At 47.3% G+C, this 22,212-nt stretch overlaps 1 protein-coding gene across 12 annotated transcripts in view; it reads left to right on the plus strand.

The window, feature by feature from the left end:
• AREL1 (apoptosis resistant E3 ubiquitin protein ligase 1) overlaps positions 1 to 20,323 on the plus strand; it is a 26,490-nt gene extending 6,167 nt beyond the window's left edge. For 5 of the 12 annotated variants that reach the window (XM_039535073.1, XM_039535072.1, XM_039535078.1 and 2 more), the window contains 19 exons: positions 1,781 to 2,047; positions 3,155 to 3,214; positions 3,857 to 4,083; positions 4,778 to 5,015; positions 6,001 to 6,170; positions 6,259 to 6,439; positions 7,269 to 7,516; positions 9,898 to 9,975; positions 10,501 to 10,642; positions 11,086 to 11,207; positions 13,188 to 13,263; positions 14,081 to 14,190; positions 14,852 to 15,031; positions 15,197 to 15,322; positions 15,548 to 15,677; positions 15,758 to 15,816; positions 16,798 to 16,887; positions 18,005 to 18,180; positions 18,492 to 20,323. In XM_039535073.1, the coding sequence (XP_039391007.1) occupies positions 3,199 to 3,214; positions 3,857 to 4,083; positions 4,778 to 5,015; positions 6,001 to 6,170; positions 6,259 to 6,439; positions 7,269 to 7,516; positions 9,898 to 9,975; positions 10,501 to 10,642; positions 11,086 to 11,207; positions 13,188 to 13,263; positions 14,081 to 14,190; positions 14,852 to 15,031; positions 15,197 to 15,322; positions 15,548 to 15,677; positions 15,758 to 15,816; positions 16,798 to 16,887; positions 18,005 to 18,180; positions 18,492 to 18,594 (2,472 nt within the window). In that variant the 5' untranslated portion in view covers positions 1,781 to 2,047; positions 3,155 to 3,198 and the 3' untranslated portion in view covers positions 18,595 to 20,323. Of the gene's footprint in view, positions 1 to 1,589; positions 1,669 to 1,780; positions 2,048 to 3,154; positions 3,215 to 3,856; positions 4,084 to 4,777; positions 5,016 to 6,000; positions 6,171 to 6,258; positions 6,440 to 7,268; positions 7,517 to 9,897; positions 9,976 to 10,500; positions 10,643 to 11,085; positions 11,208 to 13,187; positions 13,264 to 14,080; positions 14,191 to 14,851; positions 15,032 to 15,196; positions 15,323 to 15,547; positions 15,678 to 15,757; positions 15,817 to 16,797; positions 16,888 to 18,004; positions 18,181 to 18,491 lie in introns of those variants that run through there. The other 7 variants (XM_039535077.1, XM_039535079.1, XM_039535080.1 and 4 more) reach the window with 7 other exon arrangements.
• The last annotated feature ends 1,889 nt before the right edge of the window (positions 20,324 to 22,212 follow it).

Here is a 22,212-nt window from a genome sequence, read left to right on the forward strand (position 1 = left end):
TGGAGGGCGAGCCAGATACAAAGGGAGCACTTATGGAATGCTAGGAAGAAATGTGAAGAGAGGTGGAGGCAGGAGTGTCTTACTGTGTTTAAAAACATTTTGGGTACCAGTGTTAGAAATAGTTCTAGAAACTAGGCCCAGCACTGTGTTCCTTCCTAGACTATAATTGTGGTTTCAAAACCATTTATGATGGTGGGTGGGCAAAACCTTGTAACAAACTAGCACAGTTGGAGCAGAATTTGAAGCCAGGCATCGAGGCCAAATGAATGAGCATCAAGGAGTACAAGTTTGGGGTGATGTAAAGAACTCTGTACAGATTTGCTCATCTGTTTGCATATGTAGGTGGAGAGCTTTGTGTCCTGAAGGCAGCAGGCTCTGTACTGTGGAGTTGTGAGTAAGAGGTCGTGGGGAGGCAGCAGGCACCCTGAAATAGATGGTTTGGAAGGGATGGGTTAAAGGTGGCAGGCACCCTGAAGTGGAGGATGGGTAAGTGGGGAGTGAGGAGGAGCAGGTATCTTAGCATGGAAGGTAAGGAGAACACCACTATCAGACAGCTAGCTGGTGTGATCTGTTTTGGGAGAACTGCTGTAGTGTGCTGTCATTCTTAATTTATTCTGGTCTCCTTCTTGCACTCTGCATTCTGAAAGAACAGGTCTGAGCTAGGGAGGTGCATGGCCCCCTGGGATATTTCCCATTCTCTGTGTCAGAAGTCCCCAAACTGTGGGGCACATCACCCAGAGGGTGTCAAGGGGGCGGGGAGGGAGCACCACTCAGCCCCACTCCGCTCACAGCTCTGCTCGCCCCCGCCCTCAGCTGCAGCCCTGGCTCCCAGCCCCACACCTGGCGTTGCCCCCAGCTTCAGCCCCTCCCCCCCAAGCTGTGTCCCTGTCCCTGGCCGAGGCCCCGGGCCCCAGACCCACCCCCAGCCTCAGTCCCCTTATTACCCCTGTCTGCATCCCCTCCCCCCACCAGGAGCCACAGCCCCACTGTCAGCCCCAGCTCTTGGGGGGAGGTGTAGATGGGGTAAGGAGGAGAGTGAAGCTGAAAAGTTTGGGGACCACTGCTCTATGGGTTACACAGATACTATCTGTTATGGGGTTTGTCTCCAGATTGAGATATTTGCTGCTTTGCAACTCAGAGTTTTAGCAGGGTGGACAGTGCTTAAAATGAATTGTCATGTGTGGCCACCCGCTGTTCAGATCTGGGATACCTGTATTGTGGCAGCAGCAGAGACATTTTCCCCATCTGTTTTGGGGCTCAGATTCCTTGTAAGACATAGGCCATTGTCTATAAATGTCCCTGCAGCTGAATAACCTTCACCTGGGATTGGTGCAGTCATATTTTGCTGGACATCATGCTTTTATTAGCTTTATCCCCACCCCACTTTCTCTGAGGGGCTCAAGTGGTGCTCAGTCCATAAAATTTACTCTCGGGTGGGAGCCAGGTACCTGGCTGCCCTGCTGAACCCCTCAGCCTGTTGAAATCTATCTGGGCTGGCAAAGTTTTGTTCCATATTTGACCTGCAGGGTTTCAGGGGCGTTGGTGTTGACTGAATGACCCTGCATATCTAGGCTGCAAAGTGATATGAGACCAGGTTACATTCAGAGTACTGGGACATGGAGAAGCCTAGCACTTCACTCACGTTGTGGTGGTGGTGGTTTACAGCAGGTATGCTTGTAGCAATGACATGGAGTCACGTTTTTTTTTAATCCCCTTCTAGGGCGCCCTTTTCATCTATGGATAGGTGTAACGGATTTTTCTTCTTCTTGTCCCTTCCCAGGCAGGGAGGCTAGCAAGCAACTGGTGGCTGCAGAGTGCGAGAGTGCAGATATCCTCTTCCCAGAGTTGGGGGATAAGGTGCTGTACTCGAGTCCCTTTCCTCCAGCTGTGAATCTAAGATGTGAGTTCCAGGATCCTCTTTTTCCACAATGCTCCACTGCTTGGTCCCTTCCTGCTGACCCTTGCCCCACCTCTGGCGCCAAGAGGAAGGATGTGGAGGAATGAGTGCCCCCCTGTTGGCTTTTAGAACATGGGCACTTTTGTAAAGGTATGTGACTGCCATTGGCTGGAGTGTTGGGAGGATTCACAGGGCTAGAAGGTGGTAGCCATCAGATAGGGAAATGTCAGCCGCGTTTGCTTTCTGCATGTTGGTGACTTTTGCTGGTGCTGTTGTGAAACCAATAAGTAACTTCACCTCATGCATAGACTAGCTGTATGCACATTGTAATTCCTTGCCTAATGGCTGGCAAGCTACATTGTATGCACTAGTGTGTGTGAAACTGTTATTTTCACCCCCGGCTGTTGGGCTAAGTACTAGCTTCTGGAGCACAGTGGTTCCTGCTCTGCTGCATGATGTCACAGCCTCAGGGTCCCCGAGCCACCGGCAAACTCCTTGCAATAATTGAGAGTGCATGGTGTTTCCACTTTGCTGAAGTGAGAAGGAAGATATAGGTACACGTCCCTATCCCATTGTCCCCCTGTGTTCAGCCTCAGAAGGGCCAAATGTATTTCAGCCCTATGCTAGAGGGCTTGTTTGGGGGTGAGGGAGTAGCAGAGGGAAAGAGATTTATGCTCCATGATCCATTTATGCTGTAGTTTTTCTGCTGAGGCTGCCAACCTGAGGGCTAGTTGCTAGCAGCTATGGTGGTGGTTTTGTGATGTGCCCACATGACCTCTGGGAATGGAACTCAGATCCATGCAAACAAACTTTGCAGAGCCATCAGACAGATAGGAACTACTGTCAGTCATTAGTGTTGGAATTGGTGACCCCAAGGTGAGTGGCCCTATTGCCTAGTCCCCGAAGCCCACTTGCCACTCCCAACACAGTCTCTGAAGCTCATACTGCATTGTCTTTATTGCAGATATCACAGGTTCAGAACAGGAATCTGTGGTGTAATTGTTCTTTACAGTAAACTGGGCTGATTGGGTGTTCCATAGCCTTTTTGGTATCATGCATTAGTGATCTCTTTAAGAAGAAGACTGATTTTTCTCAGCTCCCACTGAAGCATATAATGTGTGTGGGGGGAGGAAGAGATGGGGAGTCCTGCTGGCCCCTCAGAGTTATGGGGCACTGAATATTTGTTGATAGGAGCTGTAAGCTGTGTGGATTTGAGAAGGAGTCACTGAACTACACATGGTGTGCTTTGTGTTCTAGATGCAGCTGTGATCCTCAGCTGTGTGTCTCACCGAAGGGACCCAATGTTTTACATTATTGGTAAGTGGAGAGGCAGCCCTAATGTCTGTGTATCTCGCTGTAGGAACCTGAGGGTTTCCCTAAGTCTTCTACTGTCTTGAATGCTTTCACATTGGTTTAGGGTCTATCTAACAAACAGGAAGTTTTCTTGCCACATTGCCCTCCTTTTCAACCCCAAGCAGACTCATCCCATTGACCTTACTCCTGGCTCATCCCTCCCCTTTACCTTTATGGACTAGTGTGGGTTTGTTTCCTCCATGATGCATGCTTGTCCAGTTTTAAATACTACAAGTGATAGTTGTCCCATTGTTTCCTTTGGTGGAATCTCAGTTGTTTTATGTAGGCATTTATAGAAAACCACTTGCAAATGTATCTAGCTTCTCCTGTGCCATACTTCCGACTCTGGGCAGCTACAACCATCTCCACTCAATTCATAGTCATACATAGAATCTAAAACCTAGGGACCTTTATGGTAATCTAGTGTGACCTTCTGAATAACGCAGGCCACAGAAGTTCCCACAGTAATTTCTGCATCCAGCCCATAACTTCTGGTTGAGTTAGAGCATATTCTGTAGAAATACATACAATCGCAGTGTAGGTGGGTTCTCAGTGCCTTGCTGGGCCATGCTGCCATAACCATCCTATATTCTTTCCCTGCTGCAGGTGGGATCACAGTATCTGTTATAGCCTTCTTCTTCACCATTAAGTTCCTCTTTGAGCTTGCCGCACGTGTAGTCAGCTTCCTCCAGCATGAGGACCGGGAGCGTCGAGGGGAGCGAACTATTTATGACTACGTGCGAGGCAACTATTTGGACCCCCGCTCCTGCAAAGTCTCCTGGGATTGGAAGGACCCCTATGAGGTGGGCCACAGCATGGCCTTCCGAGTGCATGTAAGGGAATGTTTCTGTCTCCACACAGATTGGGGGTTAGGAGCAGAGTTTTATCTCTAGGAGAAGAAGGGGAAATTTCTTCACTGTTTGGAGGGTGTGGGGCAGGGTGAGGTCCTCTCCTTTTTGTCTGTTAGGTCATTTTCATGGTTGAGCTGAATATAGTGTGTGTCTAACAAACTCCTTTCATGCGGTTGCGTGTCATCGGCACAGACTAGGTCAACTGCTGGGGTGAGTGTCTCCTACGCACCTTCCTTTATGGTGAATTGCTGGGGGGCACGACATAGTTCTCTCTGGGGACACGTGGACAAGACCTAGTGGTCTTCCTTTAAGGATGTGGCTTTCCCTACTCTACTTGTGGGCTTGAATTCTGTTGATCCTGCTCTAGATGCACACTAACGATTCAGGGATAAATTGCCCAGAAACTTGTTCTTCTCAAGTCACCTTTTTGAACCCCAGCACAATAAGGAACAAGGGAGGGGGGATCCAGAGGTCAGAGGTATTCACTGTCCCCTCTCTCTCTAGGAGAACGGTGCCCATACCATGGGGCTGTGGGGCCTTGTTCTGCATTTGCTGTCTCCTCATTCCCTTGCTGAGGCATGGCTCCATCCTGCCCCTCTGTTGCAAGGTGGCTGGTTTCTCTCTGTCCCTGCACCCCATATCTCTGCTGACCTGGGCTTCTCCATTCCCCATGCAGTTATTCTATAAGAATGGGCAGCCCTTCCCTGCTCATCGGCCTGTGGGGCTGCGAGTTCAAATCTGCCATGTGGAGCTAGCAATGGATATTCCTGTGACCCAGGAAGTCCTTCAAGAGCCCAATTCCAATGTGGTGAAAGTGGCCTTCACTGTGCGCAGGGCTGGGCGATATGAGATTACCATAAAGCTCGGCGGCTTGAATGTGGCATACAGCCCCTACTACAAAGTGTTTCAGCCAGGTAAGGTCTAGGTGAATCGGTAGTGAGCCTGAGTGGATATAGAGGTGTCAGACACCAAGGTATACATGTTGGTTGCTGAGATAGATATGTGGGGAGGGTTTACTCCCTCTGCAGTCTGTTCTTCACACATGCCACCCCAAATAGTAGAGACTCTTGGTTTAAGCAAGCTTATGAGCAGCAAACATAGGAAAACAGAAGCTGGAGTAGGCTGCTAGTGCCTCTCAGCCTACATAGCCGTTGGCACCACACCATGCCTTGTGGGTAACTTCATCCTGGCCTAGCTAAGTGGTCAGAGAATGCCTTTATGCACAAAGATTGAGAATTATAATTTATATCTTAGGTAATGTCACTGCAAGTGCTATTTTGATTTGACTCTAATCCTCTTGGATCTTCTTAACTTTGCTTCATTGATTTCCTGCAGCAATGAATTCCACAGATTAATTATACATTACTTGGAAAAGCTTCCTTTTTTCCTTATTATCCGTTAAATAATTTTACAAATAGACACAATACCAGTTAAGTTGCCCCCTTTATTGCCTCCAAAAAAAAGAGGATGCCCAAAACTTACTCAATACCCTTCTGGCTAAAGCTTGCATTACTAACTGAGTCTGACAGATCAACTGATTTGTACTTTATTGGACCGGCTGTGGGAATGAGTTCCAGAGTTGAGGGCTAAAGTGCTAGCATGATTGGAGTGGAGGACACTCTTTTAAATAAAAACAACAAGAAGTCCGGTGGCACCTTAAAGACTAACAGATTTGAGAGTTAACCCTGTTCAGCGTATTGGGCCTCTATCCTCTGGCTAGCTCTTTCTTCCCCATTCCATGCATTTCAGTGCTTAGTGGCTTGGTTCTCTAGCTGCAGAGATGGGGAATATATTAAGAATTCATCCATTCTTTACAGGGCATTGTGCTCCTATCTTGTTAGCTCTCTGCTACTGTACCCAGGGCTGTCTCTAATTCTAAATTCTCTCTCTTTGTTTCAGGGATGGTGGTTCCCTCCAAGACCAAAATTGTCTGCCACTTTTCCACTCTGGTGCTGACCTGCAGGCAGCAGCACACCTTGCAGATTGTCCCCAGAGATGAGTATGATAATCCCACCAGCAATTCTGTGTCCCTGGTAGATGAGCACAACTACAGCCTTTCCATCCATGAGGTGAGTTGACTCCATCCCCCTCTCCCAGTCTTGTACTGAGCTAGAGAGTGTTATCCTCTCCACTGATGTGTTCTCTCTCTTTGTCTAGCTGGGTCCCCAAGAGGAAGAGAGCTCTGGCGTTTTGTTTGAGAAGTCAGTGGTGTCCAATCGGCAGACTTGCCAAGTGTTCCTGCGACTCACCCTGCACCGTAGAGGCTGTTTCCATGCTTGCATCTCCTACCAAACCCAGCCTATCAGCAATGGCGATTTTGACATTATTGTCCTAAGTGGTGAGTTGAAAGATGCTAGGTGATCCCAGACCAATTGCACCTCCTACTGGATGCCATATGTTCTAGTCAAGTAGAGCTGTTTTTTTTATTTAAATGTGGCTTCCCTCCATGCTAGCCACACTCAGTTGCCCTGGTAATGTCCATTCATGTAAAATATTATTTAAATGAGGTGAATTTGGTTCTGGCAAAGAAAGCTAGATGGAGAAAACACTGGAGACAGACATTCCCTGTCCCCACAACAGGTATAAACCAGGAGCTGCCTCCTTCCCTGCCTCAGAGGGGAATTTTTTAGAGATTAGCAGTTGACCGTGGCCTACTCATTCCTTTGCATCTCGCAGGTTAACAGTAGGGGGCCAATTTTGGGCATGCTTTGAGATCTACAGATGAAGAGTACAATATAAAAGATAGGTGGTATTCCTGATTGTTTTGTGATGTGGTTCTCTGTCCCACAAGGAGTGACGCTACCAATGTATTTCACACAAGCTACTGAATGACTGTCATATGCTTATGGCCACTACAGGCAGGAGTCGGATTAGAACTGGTGCCCTAGAAGTGAAAGGTTCTGTATTCTCTCTCTCTCTCCCCTCCTCCAAGCCAGCTTGTCTCCCAGGCCTATGAACAGGCCTGACATACTGATGCCCTGGAGGTGAAAGGCTTCATATTCCATTCTTGAGCCTCTTTCATTATTGACTCACTTTACCAAGTTCCCACTTAGCGGGTTAGACTTTTTGCTTAGTGCCTTTCTGTGGACTCTGAGCGTAATGTGAGATGCTGAACTTCGTTTCTTGGCTGTATCAAGCTTTACATGTGTTCCATCTGTGTCCTTTAGAAAATGAAATGAACATTGTAGAGCGCAATGTGTCCACATCAGGGGTCAGTATCTACTTTGAGGCCTATCTTTACAACTCTGCTAGCTATGCCAACATGCAGTGGCACCTCCCGCCCACGCATCTGGGCTCCTCCCAGCGCCGTCCTTCTACTGCAACTGAGGATGAGGATGAAGACTCTCCATCTGACAGCCAGACTCCTGAGAAAGTGAAGAAACCTAAAAAAGTGTATTGCTACGTGTCACCCAAGGTAAAGCCCACATAGTTGCTGCTCTTTAGTTTTGATTCAAATGTTCTGGCTTTTCAGAGATTGCCTTGCCAGTCACTTTGGGCTCTGCTTTTAGACATGTCAGACGTGGCTGGTAAAGTTTGTCTAAACTAAGTGTTTGTTTAAACTTGTTATTTCAGATTCCTTTCCTCTGTTTTTTTTTTCTCCCCTAAAGGATCCCAAGATGTTAAATTTAAAGCCAGGGAACAAATGTAGTGGGAGCCTGATAGAGTGAAGATGTCTACCACAGAACAGATGGGGACTTGTTAGGTGTGCTCGTCAAGGCAGGCAGTCTTTTCATTAAAGATGGGAAACAGGAGTATAAGCTACATGTTAATGACATTCATAGCTGGTACCAAATTGGGAGGAGCTGCAAACACTAGTCTAGTGAGGGCAGAGAGATACAAAGGAACCTAGAAAGTTTAGGAACATGGGGGATGGGGGCGGCTGCAACATCTGGGGAAAATGATCCCCAACCTAGCTAATCAATGGGAGTGAGAAACCTGGAAAGCAGGAACAGCTGAGGATGACTAAGAGAGGGAGTGGGCAGAAAATTTACACTTTGCAATTCAGTGTCAGTTAAAAAGACTGCTGCAGTTTTAGCATTGCATATGTAGAAGCATCATATCGCAGAGCAGGGGCATGTAACAGTCTCTCTCTGTCTGATCCAAAACCCATTGAAGTCAATGGGAGTCTTTTCATTGACTTCAGTGGGCTTTGAATTAGCTCCCGTATGGGTCTGGTGAGATTGGGCATCAAGTGTCCTCAGTGTGGAGTACTTATAGATCATGATCAGGAGGAGGAAAATCAGATTAAAAACAGTAAAACTGATCAGGGGGCTAGGAAGACTGATTTAGGAAAAAAGATTAGAAAAGCACAATTTGTTTAATAATGAAAGTGAAGGGATTAACATATAAAAACCCAGAACAGAGAATGGTTATTTAGTGTGATACCTTGGGGTATAACTAGAAGAAATGGAAGGAAATTAAGAAAGGGACAATGTAGATTTTGCCTTTATAACAAGATCAATATTTACAGCAATCATTGACCCTCCATGCTCCACCAAAACCCCTTTCCTAAGGCGAGTGTCTAGGGAAGCCAGAAGAGCAGAAAATTCCATTAGAGACCTCACTTTGCCAATCCATTCACTTGAGAGGGGTTCAAGTAATACAGTAATAGGTACCCATGTAAAACCGTAACCTAGAAAAAATCTTCCTGACAGCTAGAGAGAGATGAGGCTGTGAAACAGTCACCAAACGGTAGAGGGAAAGCCACGTTGCTTGGTATATTTAAACCTAGATTGGATGCAGTATTAGAAAATGTAGAACTGGGAATGATGTCCGAGGGGGAATGATCCAGTAGTCTTCTCACTCTGATTCAGGGAGATAATTTTGGACTTTCATCAAGATTCACTATTAAATTTCCTGATATTGGCGATCATTCTGAATGCCTTCTGTAGTAGCTACTGCTTGGGTTGGAAGAGAGACCCCTTGGGCACCTGTCTAATCTGTGCATTTCTTATGTACCCATAACTGTAGTGTTTGGGCACCATATATATAAATGTAGAGCATCATTCCTGTCCAACAGACCCATGCTGTCCAGCCCAGCAGTTCCTTACATAGGGCCGTTCTCATTTGCTCAACTCCAGGAAAATTGCTGCTGACCATTCCCCAGCCATCTTTGCTGAAGGAGGCCTGTGCAGAAGGGAGTCTTGTATTGTTTCCTAAAGGGGCTAAAATTGGGGCTTAGCCTGCTCTCCAGTGAGAGGGAGTTCCACAGCTGAGGGCCTTCTGCCAGAAATGCCCTGCATGGTGAAGAGATCAAACTGGCCTGGTCAGCCCCAGATTCAACAATTGCAAGATTATTTTTTTTGTTTGAACTTGATGTTCATGAAATTCAAGGAGTAACCACAATAATTTGGCCAGTCCAGGATAACTTTCCTCAGGACTTCCCAGCTCTGTCAATGCATTGTAGTCCTGTCCTGTAGCATCCCATACTATTTGAATTCTGGCTTCCACCCTAAATTCCTATACACCAACTATCTTTTTAAAAGCTAAGGTGTGTGCCATTGGCCTGTTAATGCATGGCCTGGTTTACTGCTATGTTTATGTCACATCAGTGTGTCCTGGGCGCTTCAGACAAGTGTAACAAGTCCTTTTGCCAAGTTGCTTACAATCATTCTTCTCTTCCATGTCACTGCGTAGTGGAGGTTTGAAGGGCATGTGTATTGTCACAGGAGAGGTTTTGGAAGGAGGCTTTCCCTATGGGTTTGTTCATCCTGTGTCTTGAGTCTAGAGTACTTTAGAAAGGAGCTTTAGTAGAAATGTGGCTGCTAATGATTTCTCTCCCCTATGGCTCCCTAGCAATTCTCAGTGAAGGAATTCTACTTGAAGATCATTCCTTGGCGCCTCTTCACCTTCAGAGTGTGTCCTGGCACCAAGGTGGGTTTGTCTTCATCCTGTTGTTGTTGCCATTCCCACCCTATCACCCCTTGTTGGAGAATAACGATCTGCCTGTTAGATCTGCTGTTGGGGTAGTGGGCTTATTTCCACTGAACAGCAGCTAGATACATGAAATCCAGGAACTCTCAAAACATCTTTCCTACCAGAGTACTGGAAGTGTGTGCGAGCAGGGCCAGCCATGTCTATTCTTCTCACCCTAACATCAGGATCCTAGATATCATTCTCAATCCTCTACCACACTTCTCCTAATTGCTTTACTGGAGGAGGAAGAAGGCATCTAGTTTTGGTCCCCCTGAAGCCCATACTGTTTGAAGTGGGCTTTATAAAGGCAGCATTCCAGCTGGAATCCAGACGCTAGAGGCAGTGTGCCTGTTAATTGGTTCTGTGTGGGTGTGCAGATGGGAAGGTGTGTGTGCAGAAAATGCTCTTAGTATATGTACCACACATGCTGTGCTCTCCGCTGCACAGTGGTTTGACCCCTGTCCTGTGTCTCTTTGCTGCTAGTTTTCTTACCATGGGCCTGATCCTGTGCACAAGCTGCTGACACTGGTGGTAGATGATGGGATCCAGCCCCCTGTGGAGCTCAGCTGCAAGGAGAGGAACATCTTGGCAGCCACTTTCATTCGTTCTCTGCATAAAAACATAGGTAAAAGAGGCTGGTGGGATAGATACTATGATTGGGGGATTCAGGTTGCTGCATCCCCAGGTTGCATGCATCACGGGGTGGCAGGCAGGGAGTTAGCACTTGAGGTCATTTATTCCACTCTACTTAGAGTTCTGTAACCCTTCCAGGAATTGTAGAGTAGTCTTCTGTCTCCCCCTTCTGCTTCTGATAACACTGCCAGTGAATGGATTTCATTGTCTCTGGCTTCTCATGCTCAGCAGGCTTTTCTGTCGTTCCTCTGAAGGCATTTCTATGAGTCTAAAAGACTAAACCACAGACTGTCCCCATTGGGAGTTCTGCTGTCCCTGCCTTCCATGGCAGATCACTCTGACTTTAGAGCAGTCCTATGCAAATAGGGATGGGGACCCCATCTTGACACATGAGGTGTTGGCAGCTCAGATGCAATCATAAGATCACTGTTTCAGGAGGCTCAGAGACCTTTCAGGACAAAGTGAACTTCTTCCAACGGGAGTTGCGTCAAGTGCATATGAAGAGACCTCACTCCAAGGTTACACTGAAGGTCAGCCGCCACGGCCTGCTGGAATCTGTGAGTGAGCTCGTGACAGTTGGCACCTGGAGGGACAATAGGCTGTTCCCACTTGTGCCCAGGACCCATCCCTGCGCCAGTTACTTTCTAGTGAAATCCAAGTTGACACCAACTGGGGGAACAATGGCGACGTTTGAGCTTCTAGCTCCAGGGCATAAACTGATCACCAGCTTTGGGAAGGGAAGCAAACAAAAAATTCTCATTTGATAGTATTACATAATTCGATATATGCTGAAAGTCTTACACCTCTGACATCAGTCACTGATAGTTGCTAGGACTTAGGGGCAGTTGATCTCTCCTGGTATGGCAGTAGCAATGTCTAGGCTAAACGGATAGTTGATTTGTGTGTGGTAGAAAGAGCCCTGAGTACTGTCAAGGCAAGCTGTATTGTGACAAGCACTGCCTTCGTCCAGTGTGCTTTGTTCGGGTTTGGTAACTGTTCCTGCTTGTGGGAAGCTGTGTACCTCCCCCTTAAACTGTACGAGCCAGTGATGCTCTGAGCAGGGAGGAGGCCCTGGCCTGGCACTGTTATTTCCTTGCACAGTTCTTTAGAAAAAATATAAGAAAATCCTGATAGTTGTCCTATATCAGATGCTTACTATTCCTTGAAAAATGGGAACCCACCCTAGATACTCTGAGAATTACTGTCATGTCAGTTAGGGTAGACCAAGCCGAAGAATGTGGAACTGTGGCAATAACAGCCCCAGAGCACTGACTCACTCTGTTTGCAAAGTGTTCTGCAGAGCATTAGCAGTGAGACTTGACTCAGATTGACCTGTTATAGTCCTTAAATGGCTTTCTAAATTAGTTGCAATAGAACTATCAGTTGCCATGACTTGTTATGCCATGTGTGTTTTGGGACAGGATTGGGACAGAAATGGAAAAGACCAGGTGTGGGGGAGGGAGGACTGGTTGAGAGTCTCTTTGATATGGTTGAAAGCGACAGAGTCCTATGGCACCTTATAGACTAACAGACGTATTGGAGCATAAGCTTTCGTGGATAAATAGCCACTTCATCAGATGAATTTATATGGTTGGTAAATTTAGATTTGGGAATATTTTCTGCAGATAGGACAGGCTATATATTATATGCACTGAGGCTTTGGGTATTGGTTCATTATCCAAACCATTTTTAAATTCTAAAAGCATTTTCAGAGACTCCCTCTGTATACTGTTATCTTGGAAATTGCTGCAGAGCCATTAGCTGTAGCATTGCAGGCAGATAAAATCAAAGAAATTAAATGTGGGGGTGAGAAATGTAAACATTTGATGTATGAGGACAGCACACATGGCAAATGCAACCAGAGAGATAAGCACTAATCAGGGGCTAGCAAGATGCTCCAATTTATTTAATGATCAACTAAGTCTGTGCTGACACTGTTGCATTCAGGGCTCTCTAGGGTACACGTTTTGCTTTAATTGGGATCAGGAATGTGGGCCTACATATTTCCAGTCACTAGAAAGATTTTGTTAAAGTAAATTATGCTGTAACAGGTAAATGTAAACCAGCGACTTTTCCTTGGGCTTCTTTCTTCTATGTGCTCTCTGAGGGGCTATTTTCTAAACTGGACAGATGGGCCAGAGAGAACCGAGACATCTTAACAAAAGTTGCTCCTAGCTACAGACGCAGTAACTCTATTGAGTTGCTGCCTCCTGGTAGGGGAGGGGGCGGTTTTGAGGGAAGTGCTGTGAATGGGCAGTACATAGGCTGTTGCTATTGAGCAAACTTTGTCTTGATGTTGAGACCAGGAGCTGTCAGATGTGGGGAACTCTTCTCTTAAATTCTGTAATGGAGAACACACCTATGGTTGAGGCTGAAAGGAAAGTGACCTGCCCAAGATTAGTTCCTGGCTCCCCATCCTGTATTCAGATTACTAGACTAGGCCCCTCCCATTCTGCTTTATTTAAGTCCTCCATGCATGGATGCTGAGCCCTGGGCAGTGGCTGCCGCTGCTAATGCTTTTCCTTTCACTCTCTCAGTCTCTGAAAGCAACACGGAATTTTTCCATTTCCGACTGGAGCAAAAACTTTGAAGTGATTTTCCAGGATGAGGAAGGTAAGTGAACTTGCTCCAGCAGAAACTTTTATGGGCTTGAGGAGGAGCATACCGGGAGTCACTTATTGGTGTGGAATTCTGGCTGCCTTGCAACATATCCATCTGTGTCTAGATCCTTTCATAGCCTCTGTGGTCTAGATCCTTCTATGGCCTCCATCCCTGTAGTTTTGAACAAACATTAATGAATTTAGCCTCCCAACCCCCTGTGAGGTAGGGAAGTATTATTATCCACATTTTACAGATGGAGATATGAGGCACAGAGACTAAGTGACTTACCCGAGGCCACACATTTGAGTGTGTGGCAGAGTTGGTAACAGAACACATTATTCTTGAGTCCCTGTTCAGTGCCTTCATTACAAGATCATCTCTTAGAGTTTGCAGCTGGGCTTCCCATTGTGTCACTTGTAAATAGTGGCTGGTTTGATATTGGCCACCTGTGTGGAGAAAGGGATGTGAACATGGTGGATCAAGAGGTCAAATCGCTTGTGTATTTAAATGTGTGAAAATTAATCTCCTGCAATTCTTGCTCACTTCATGGATGTGAAACCATAGGTCTGAGTGAATGGAAAATCATTCAGCAACAGGAGTCTGATATGAGCAGTTATAGGAAAATTAAGTGAGCAGCCATCTCTGTACTTATTTTCCTGTGATCCCATTCCCAGAGGCAAGGCTCTGCCCATCACAGTGACTTAGAGATAATTATGCTCTAGTCAGAGAGATTATTTTGTTTTCCTGGCAGCTCTGGGTGGGAAGAAGAAATGGAAGAGAGCTGGATGTGGCCCAGAGCTGACTGGTTTTGGATTGTTTTATCTTGTAGCTCTGGACTGGGGAGGCCCCCGCAGAGAATGGTTTGAGCTGATCTGTAAGGCTTTATTTGACACCACCAATCAACTCTTTACCCGCTTCAGTGACAACAACCAGGCACTGGTGAGTCCCTTAGCTTCCTACTTCGGTGGACAGAACTTGACATGTAGGCATACTGTCAGCTAAACAGCAAACACATCAAAACAGCCTCCTTGCCTGCCTGCTTTCCCCAGCTGCTGGCATGCCTGCCCCCAAATCCTCCTAAATTCTCTCCAAATTCTTGCTTGGATGTCCCACCATATTGCAGAGTTAAGAGCATTGGCTCATAAGCCAGCAGGGTACACCACTAACAGGGAACTGTAGGCTTCCAGGAACTGGGATTGGCATTACCTAAGAAGGCCTTATTGGGCACAGGATGCAGTCTGACTGCCTATTAGAATCCCTTCCTCTTGTCATGGATGTGGCATACATGTGGCTCATGTTGTGTCCCTGCTGTCTGTATTCTGGCTTTTAATCTCTGCTGCTGCGCTCTCCGAGTGTCACTCCTGAGACCCACAACTGCTTTACCTTAAGCACTGGGCCAAATGAAGGAAGTCAGTCTAGAAATATGATTGTAATGGTCCCTTCTGGCCTTAAAAGCTATGAATCTATGTTCAGATTTAGAGTGCAGTTTAAGACATCTTCCTGGATGCGGTGTGCAATGTGAATGCCAGGTGGGGTCATTGTTGTCACTTGTGTTAACCATGGCTGGTACTGTAGTAATTCTGATCCCTCTCCTCTGCAGGTGCATCCCAACCCTGACCGGCCCCCACATCTACGGCTGAAGGTGTATGAGTTTGCAGGCCGCCTGGTAGGGAAGTGTCTCTATGAGTCATCTCTGGGAGGAGCTTACAAGCAGCTGGTGCGAGCTCGTTTCACCAGATCCTTTCTGGCTCAAATCATAGGACTGAGAATGCATTACAAGGTAAGGCCACACTGCCCTCTGTGCTGAGCCCAGGCTGAAGTGAAACTGAACGTGATCTTGCTCCCAGCAGACCCAGAATTCCTGCTCAACCATGTATGTTAAATCCCTCTCCCCCTCTCTCTCTCCGTCTCCACCCCCTGTACCTCACCTACCTTTCTTCCTCAGTATTTTGAAACAGATGACCCAGAATTCTATAAATCCAAGGTTTGTTTCATATTGAACAATGATGTGAGTGAGATGGAGCTCGTCTTCGCTGAGGAGAAGTACAACAAATTGGGGCAGCTGGAGAAGGTGAGAGGTGATGGGTGAGGGTGGGACAGTCTCCACTCCTTTCATCTGTAGTAGGAGAGGTTGGGAATTGTGTGGGATGTCCCTGCAGATATGGCCGCAGAAGAAGAGTATCAGTAAAGTAGGAGTAGGGAGAGTTTCTTTAGATGGGGGTTCATGCTACAGGGATGATACTGCTCATCGTCACACATTCTTACAGTGACATGCTTGTGTGGCTTCTTGTTTCAGGTGGTTGAGCTGGTAACTGGAGGGGCTCAGGTCCTAGTAACCAATGAAAATAAAATCTTCTACCTGAATTTGCTTGCCCAATACAGACTGGCCAATCAGGTTAGAGAAGAAGTGGATCACTTCCTGAAAGGTGAGGTACTGTGTGTTCCCTGCTTGGCTCTAATTCCCTGTTCTGGAGGCACTGCCACTTACTCTCTTCTTGTCTTTCAGGTCTCAATGAGCTGGTTCCTGAAAACCTCCTAGCTATTTTTGATGAGAATGAGCTTGAGGTAGGTGCTGCTGATCCTGAGCCTGCCTGCTCACTCACCCTCCTTTTCAGATGAAAGTAGAGCTGGCTGGGGATGGAAAGACTCAACACTTGCAAAGTGTGTCTTCTCCAAACCTTCCCCCTTCTCCTTCCCTCCCCTCCACTGTGAGCATGTGTATCTGAGGGAGAAGGCACTGTGTGTTGTTTGGGGGAATCCTCCTTCTCTCACATATGTGCTGGCTTCAGGGATGATAATGTATCATTAATGTTTATAGTCCTAATCAATGGGTATTTGAGTCATGGGTTCAGATGCTCTTAATGTCCCCTGGGGTAGTAGGAAGGCTAGCCAGACTGAATGCCGCTTAGGGCAGGTGAGATGATCTTTAGAGGACAGGGCCAGTTCCTTTAGGTCACCCTTCTACCATAATATTGAGCCCAGGGCAAGGCAGAGAGGCACTGATCAATTTCTCTGCTCTCCATTTAACATCTAAGCCTAGATTCCTTGGTGCACGCATCCCAGTTCCAGCTCTGAGACTCACCGCTTTGCATAATCTGTCTAATACTTTGCTTTGTACAGTGGTCATTTGGGAATCCAAACATGAGGTCTTGTTTTGTGGGTAGCTGTTACCCTAGTCAATTTAGGGTACTTCAAGGGGGCGCTCTCAGTAGGTGACAAGATTTTAAAATAGCAGTGGGGTGCATAGGACTCTTAGCCCCCTCCTCTCAGTGTTTCCCCTATTTCCTGGTTTTGCAGCTGTTTTTTCCCCTTCCCTTAGCCTATCTTACATCCAACAGGAGAAGTTGGTACTGCATGAGATACCATCCTATCTCTTGGTTGAGATCATGAGGTCTTACTAGATTTGCGTATGTCCTGAGCCCAGGACTCTGAGCATCCTGCATGCCTCTTAAGGGCACAAAGCTGACTATTGTAACTGGAATAATGGCTGGCTTCATGGGTACTTTGTGCTACTGCTTGTGTAACTGCAGGTCTTTTTCCTTTCAGCTGCTGATGTGTGGTACTGGAGACATCAGTGTCTGTGATTTTAAGGCTCATGCTGTGCTGGTGGGAGGATCCTGGCACTTCCGAGAGAAGGTAGGTGGGAATCTTTCTTCCTCCTCCACTGAAATGGGTTGACTGTCTTCTGTGTCACTTGGGCTTCATATGGAGACTTCCTGCTGAAAGCAGGAGAAGCTTCCAGAAAGAAAAACTGGAAAGAACTTGGAGAAGAGCAGAGTAGAAAAGCAAGACCTGGGCCTGGTGATATAGACACAGGAGAGCAGACTTTGCATTTGGAAAGGGAGCGTACAAAGAGGACAGAAACCACTGAGGGCAGAACAGGGGTGACTGGACTGCAGCTGCAGCAGGGGAAAGTTCAGTATTTGTATTGAGCAAAGAAAAGGCAACTGTAAGAGCATTTCAGCACTGGGCCAAGGCAAGTGTTGGGAATCTCATCAGTGACGATGTTCAGGGTGATATGCCTATCTATCAGGGATGATTTGAGGATTTTTCAGTCCATGTCATTGTGAGCTAGAAGGTTGGCGGCCAGTAGAGCTTCCTGAGCAAGTGACCCTGGACTTATTCCAGGAGCATATCCCACCCTGATGAGGGGGGCACATGAGACTGTGTAGAGAAGTGATGGGAACTGCCAAAGTGTCCAAGAGGGAAACAGATTACATGAGTGACAGACACTAGAACTGTTCTCCCTTCCAACCTGCCAAGGCACCAGAGGATGTGGGAGAGCAAAAGATTAGCCTAGTGCAGGAAGCAGATATGGATTTCTATCTTAAACCTTAATTAGCTTTCACATTCAGCATTTCCAATCAGGGCTTTGGAGCTGTGCTCTGGCTCCGCTCCAGTTCCAGGCAAAAATCTGCAGCTCCACTGCTCCGGAGCTGGTCTGCACTCCAGCTCCGGGCTCTGCTCCAAAGCCCTGTTTCCAGTAGAGAGGAGCACCTATGGTGTGGGAGATGGATGAGACATTCCTAGTTAATAGAGGTGGGTGGTGGCAACAAGGGGTAAAGGTGGCTGGTGAGAATCGACTATGCAATTGTTCCTTATCTGGTTTGCCCTTATAATAGGGGTGGCTGTGGCAGTTGGTAGAGCTACTTTCTTGCAAGACATTTTGCCTGCTCTTCTTCTGGTAACCTGCCATTGTACTTGTGTGACCCTGCTTCCCTGATCTGGCTCTGCCATTACTGGTCCCTATCAGGTCATGAGGTGGTTTTGGACCGTGGTCTCCAGTTTCACACAGGAGGAACTGGCCCGGCTGTTGCAGTTCACAACTGGTTCCTCTCAGCTGCCTCCGGGAGGGTTTGCTGCGCTCTGTCCATCTTTCCAGATCATCGCAGCTCCAACCCATAGTACTTTGCCGACAGCCCACACCTGGTGAGTGCCTTGGCCATTGAACTCCCTGCAGCATGCGTGTGAGATTACACTATGTGCTTCTGAGTGGCGAGTACTTCATCTAGTGGCACGCCTTGTGGTGAGCTGCCAACACTGCGTGCCAGGTGTGTGGGCCCCTCTGATCTGTGAGCTGCTGGTAGTAAGCATGTGGTGGGCAACCTGTATATAATGGGTGACAGCGTGTGGTGGACACCATGTCATCCCACCCAAGGGCAGTGAGCAGCTGGAGGTGCCTTTGGTGGACATTCCCCCACTGCACGAGTGGTGCGTATTAATTATTTTTCTTTTTTCAGTTTTAACCAGCTGTGCCTCCCTACTTATGACTCCTATGAAGAGGTGCACAAGATGCTGCAGCTGGCCATCAGCGAGGGATGTGAGGGCTTTGGCATGCTGTGATTCCCTTCCTCATCCCAGCTTCCTGGCTCTTTAGGGCAAGGCGTAGCTCCACTGCTCATTTTTCCCTTCACAGAGCAATGGAGACAGAGCACAGACTCTGTGCAAAGAGGAATGTCATGTGGTCTTTCTGTGTCAAGAGTACATCACCAAGAGCATGCCTCATGCCCTCCCCTCACTCTCATCTCAGTCAGAGTGGTACGGGAAAAGAACTGTGGTACTTTTGTCAGAGAATGGTACTGGGATTTCCCAGGACTCTGTGCCTCTGTCCCGCTGGGAGGAGAGAGAGCCTGTGAGCAGGAGTTGCAGTGTGGCACAGGAGGTGGTCTATGTAGCAGTCAGTAGTGTAGCTGTTTCGGGCGAGGACCAGCCTTAAGCTCTGTTGGAGATCTGGCACGTGGGAAGCCTTAACACCTCTCCATGCTTTGGCCCAAGTCCTTCTGCTGATGCTCCCCTATAGCTTATGTAACTCCCCCTGTATTGCATGTTTCTGAAGGACACAGGCTTCTTTTCCCATTCAGTATCTGACCCATTAGGGCTTCAGTTCTCTTCCTTTCACTTGCACTGGAAGCTGCCATTTCTTGCCCTTGCTGGAGAGGAGGGAGAGCAGCATCTGCTAGAGAGAGCAACCCAAAGGAACACACACTCATTAGAGCACAAGCACTGGCCCTGGCAGTGACCCTGTACTACCTCCGCCAAGGGCTGGCAGCAGGAGCGTCCTTCTGTACTGACAGTGGCTGGTACAGGCCTCTGCTACTAAGCTGGAAGAGGAGATTCTCCTCCAGTAAATGTTTCCGAAGGTGGTCCTAAAGTTGCACAGGAAGCTGTCCCACACCCCTTGCCTTCCTTTCCCTTCCTCAGGAGAGGGGATGGGTATGAGTGTGTGAGCCCTCAATGCTGAGCACAAATGCCTCTCCAACGTTCACCTTCATGGCACGTATGTAGTAAGTGATAGGCCAGCTGGCCAGCAGGCAGCTACTACAGTGTGCGTTGGGCTTCTGTTTGTACAGAATTACAGTTGGGGTGATGGTATTGGACAGAACCCAGTACCTCAGCCCCTGACATTCCGCAGGATCTTGGCTTCTACCTCTATCACATGGCAGCAGGAGGCAGTGCCTGAAGTATGCTGGAAGAAGAGGAGAGTGTTTCCCAAAAGGGTATTGGTGTCTGGAGAGCAGCTGGCCTTCTCTCCTCCCAATCCTCTGCTGTTCTCTTCCTGAGCACTGTTCCTTGCTGTTCCTTCTAGTGTTGCAGGCTTTCCAGTACACAGGGTACTAAACTGGAGCATCTCCCAAACAGACACTGAGTAGCCCACGAGGTGGCATGTTGCACTAACCATTGTCCAGATTACAGTTTGGGAGACAGTATGAGCAGCAAATTTATAACTACCAGGTTCTGTTACCTCTGACTGTCTGCTCAGCTCCTCCCATTCCAGCGAAGTAAAGGGGTGAGGAGTCAAGGATCCTAGTTGGCAAACTTTCCAGTTTCAACAGTGAGGCCAAAATCTGAACAGATAATTGAACTCCCAATTTGCCCCTAAAGTGCATCTCTTCAGGTCAAGAGTGGAAGCACATTGGTGAGTGGTTGGTGTGTGAGAAGAACCTGCACTGCCTGTGTTGAATGCAGTCACTGGAATGAGGAGGATTCAGGATCCTGGGTTGGGATTTCAATCTAGCATCTCTCCTAAGAGCTAATTTTAGAAAAATAGATAAAATAAAAAATTGTGCCATCACCCTCAGTCCCTTCATTCTGCTGGAGCTGGAGCTGTAGCTGTAGCTGCCCTGAACTGGGCAGGACTTGTGAGGTATGGCTTTTAAGATGGCTCTTCACTTTTCCAATACAACTTATTAAATAAATTAGGAATCTTGGGAAACATTACAGAAAAATGTCTTTTTTATTAAAGCAGTGTCTTAACTGTTCTTAGGGAGAGTTTGCTTCACATCTCTACAGAAATATAAGCCATTGTGGTGCCCAAACCAGCTAGAACGCCAAGCATTGTCGTGGCTCATCGGGATTTCCCAGGCTTGTGGGTTAATTCCCTCTCGGGCACTGAAGTGCTGGGAGACAGCCTGCTAAACAGCTGGTGCAATTCCTTCCTGACTGATCACTTTAGCAGTGACTACTTTGTCCCTTTTTTAAAACAGGCTCCCTTTTTGTAAGGTTCTGACCCCCTCTGGGGCTCCAACTTATTTGCACTCTGGATGGCTTCTATGGTCAGTGCAGCTGGGGCTCTTGTATACTGTTCCACCCATTCACTGCTCTCCCTAGGGACCAAAAGAAGGTGGCGGTGTTGCTCCGCTCAACTCTTGTTGGTTGGGGAGGCGCAGCGTGGTGCTGTTCCCTCATTGCAGTCTTATGTCTGTTCTTTGGCCTGGCAAGGGCCTTTCGAACCTTGCGGTTATAGGCTGATTCTGCTGATGACATCTTCCTCAGGAATCCTCTCCCTCCTTCTCTAGTGCTGGGCTGTTTCCACATTGAGGACTGAGTGGCTGAACACCGAGTAGCTTCATCTGCTTGAAACAGCTCCCTAGTCCTCACTGCGGTACAGCCAGCACCCCTTGCCTCTCTGCAGTTATACAGATGCCAAGGATTTTCTTTCAACACAAGTGCAGTCAGAACTGTGGTGGATGCTGTTAGTTCTTATTTGATAACCTTTCTTTATTGTTTCCATAAGCTGTTAGCTGGTCCCATTTCCCCCAGGGCTCCACCACTTCAATGGTAGAGCATCTTTGTCCTTAAATCTCTTCCTTCCTCTTCCCAACACACCCACCTTATATGCTGCCCTTACAATGACACCAGTCTGGGGGCAAGGTACGGAATGCACTGTGGTCACCTGTACTGTATGTTTTCTGCTGCAGAGGCTCCTTATTTTAGTTGGTCCCTTAAATATTCCCACCTAATTGAGGCGCTTCAGTAGAAAGTTTTTGGTGCATGGTACTATCTCAGACAGATTCCTCACTCTGGAGCTGCCGTGGACCTCACAGGGCCTGGCCTCTGCCTGTATCTGAGAGTCATGTTGCATGTTTTAGAAACCAGGGACTAAGAGAGAGAGGCCAGGCCCCAGTTCTAGCTGGCAAGTTCCAAGTGGAGTTCAGCAGGTTCTGGAAGCCCATGGATTTTGTAAATAGTTTGTATAATAAATAAAATATTTTAAAAATGCTGTCGTCTTCGTTTGGAGTTGTTCCTGAGAGCACAGACGTGACCTAAACTGGTTAGCTTTAGTGTGAAGAGTCCTCTTCAGATCTTCTAGTTTCTCACCAGGTCTGTCCCCAGGATTGGGCAGGGCATCTCACCCATCCCACTGACTTCTGGTAGGACTGACTAAATCAAGGACCTGGAAATTGAACTGAATTCTGCAGCAAGACTAGGTGGCTTCTGTGGTGCTTCAGGGCAGCAGGCTGGAAATTCTGCAGCAACTTCTAGTGAATCCAGAAATGAGATTTTTAGTAAACTTACTATACAAATGAATAATACAGTCAGTTTCTGAGTTAATATTTATATAAATGCATTTCATTATACTCTGTGCTGCTGGTATTTACACTGAATTTGCTTAGCTGCATTGTAGAAGTTGTCAGGGGAGAAGCTGAAGGTTTTGATTGGAAGGGTGGACAGTTGGAGTTT

The sequence above is a fragment of the Mauremys reevesii genome, linkage group 4, assembly GCF_016161935.1.
Source record: "Mauremys reevesii isolate NIE-2019 linkage group 4, ASM1616193v1, whole genome shotgun sequence".
Lineage (NCBI taxonomy): Eukaryota > Metazoa > Chordata > Testudines > Geoemydidae > Mauremys > Mauremys reevesii.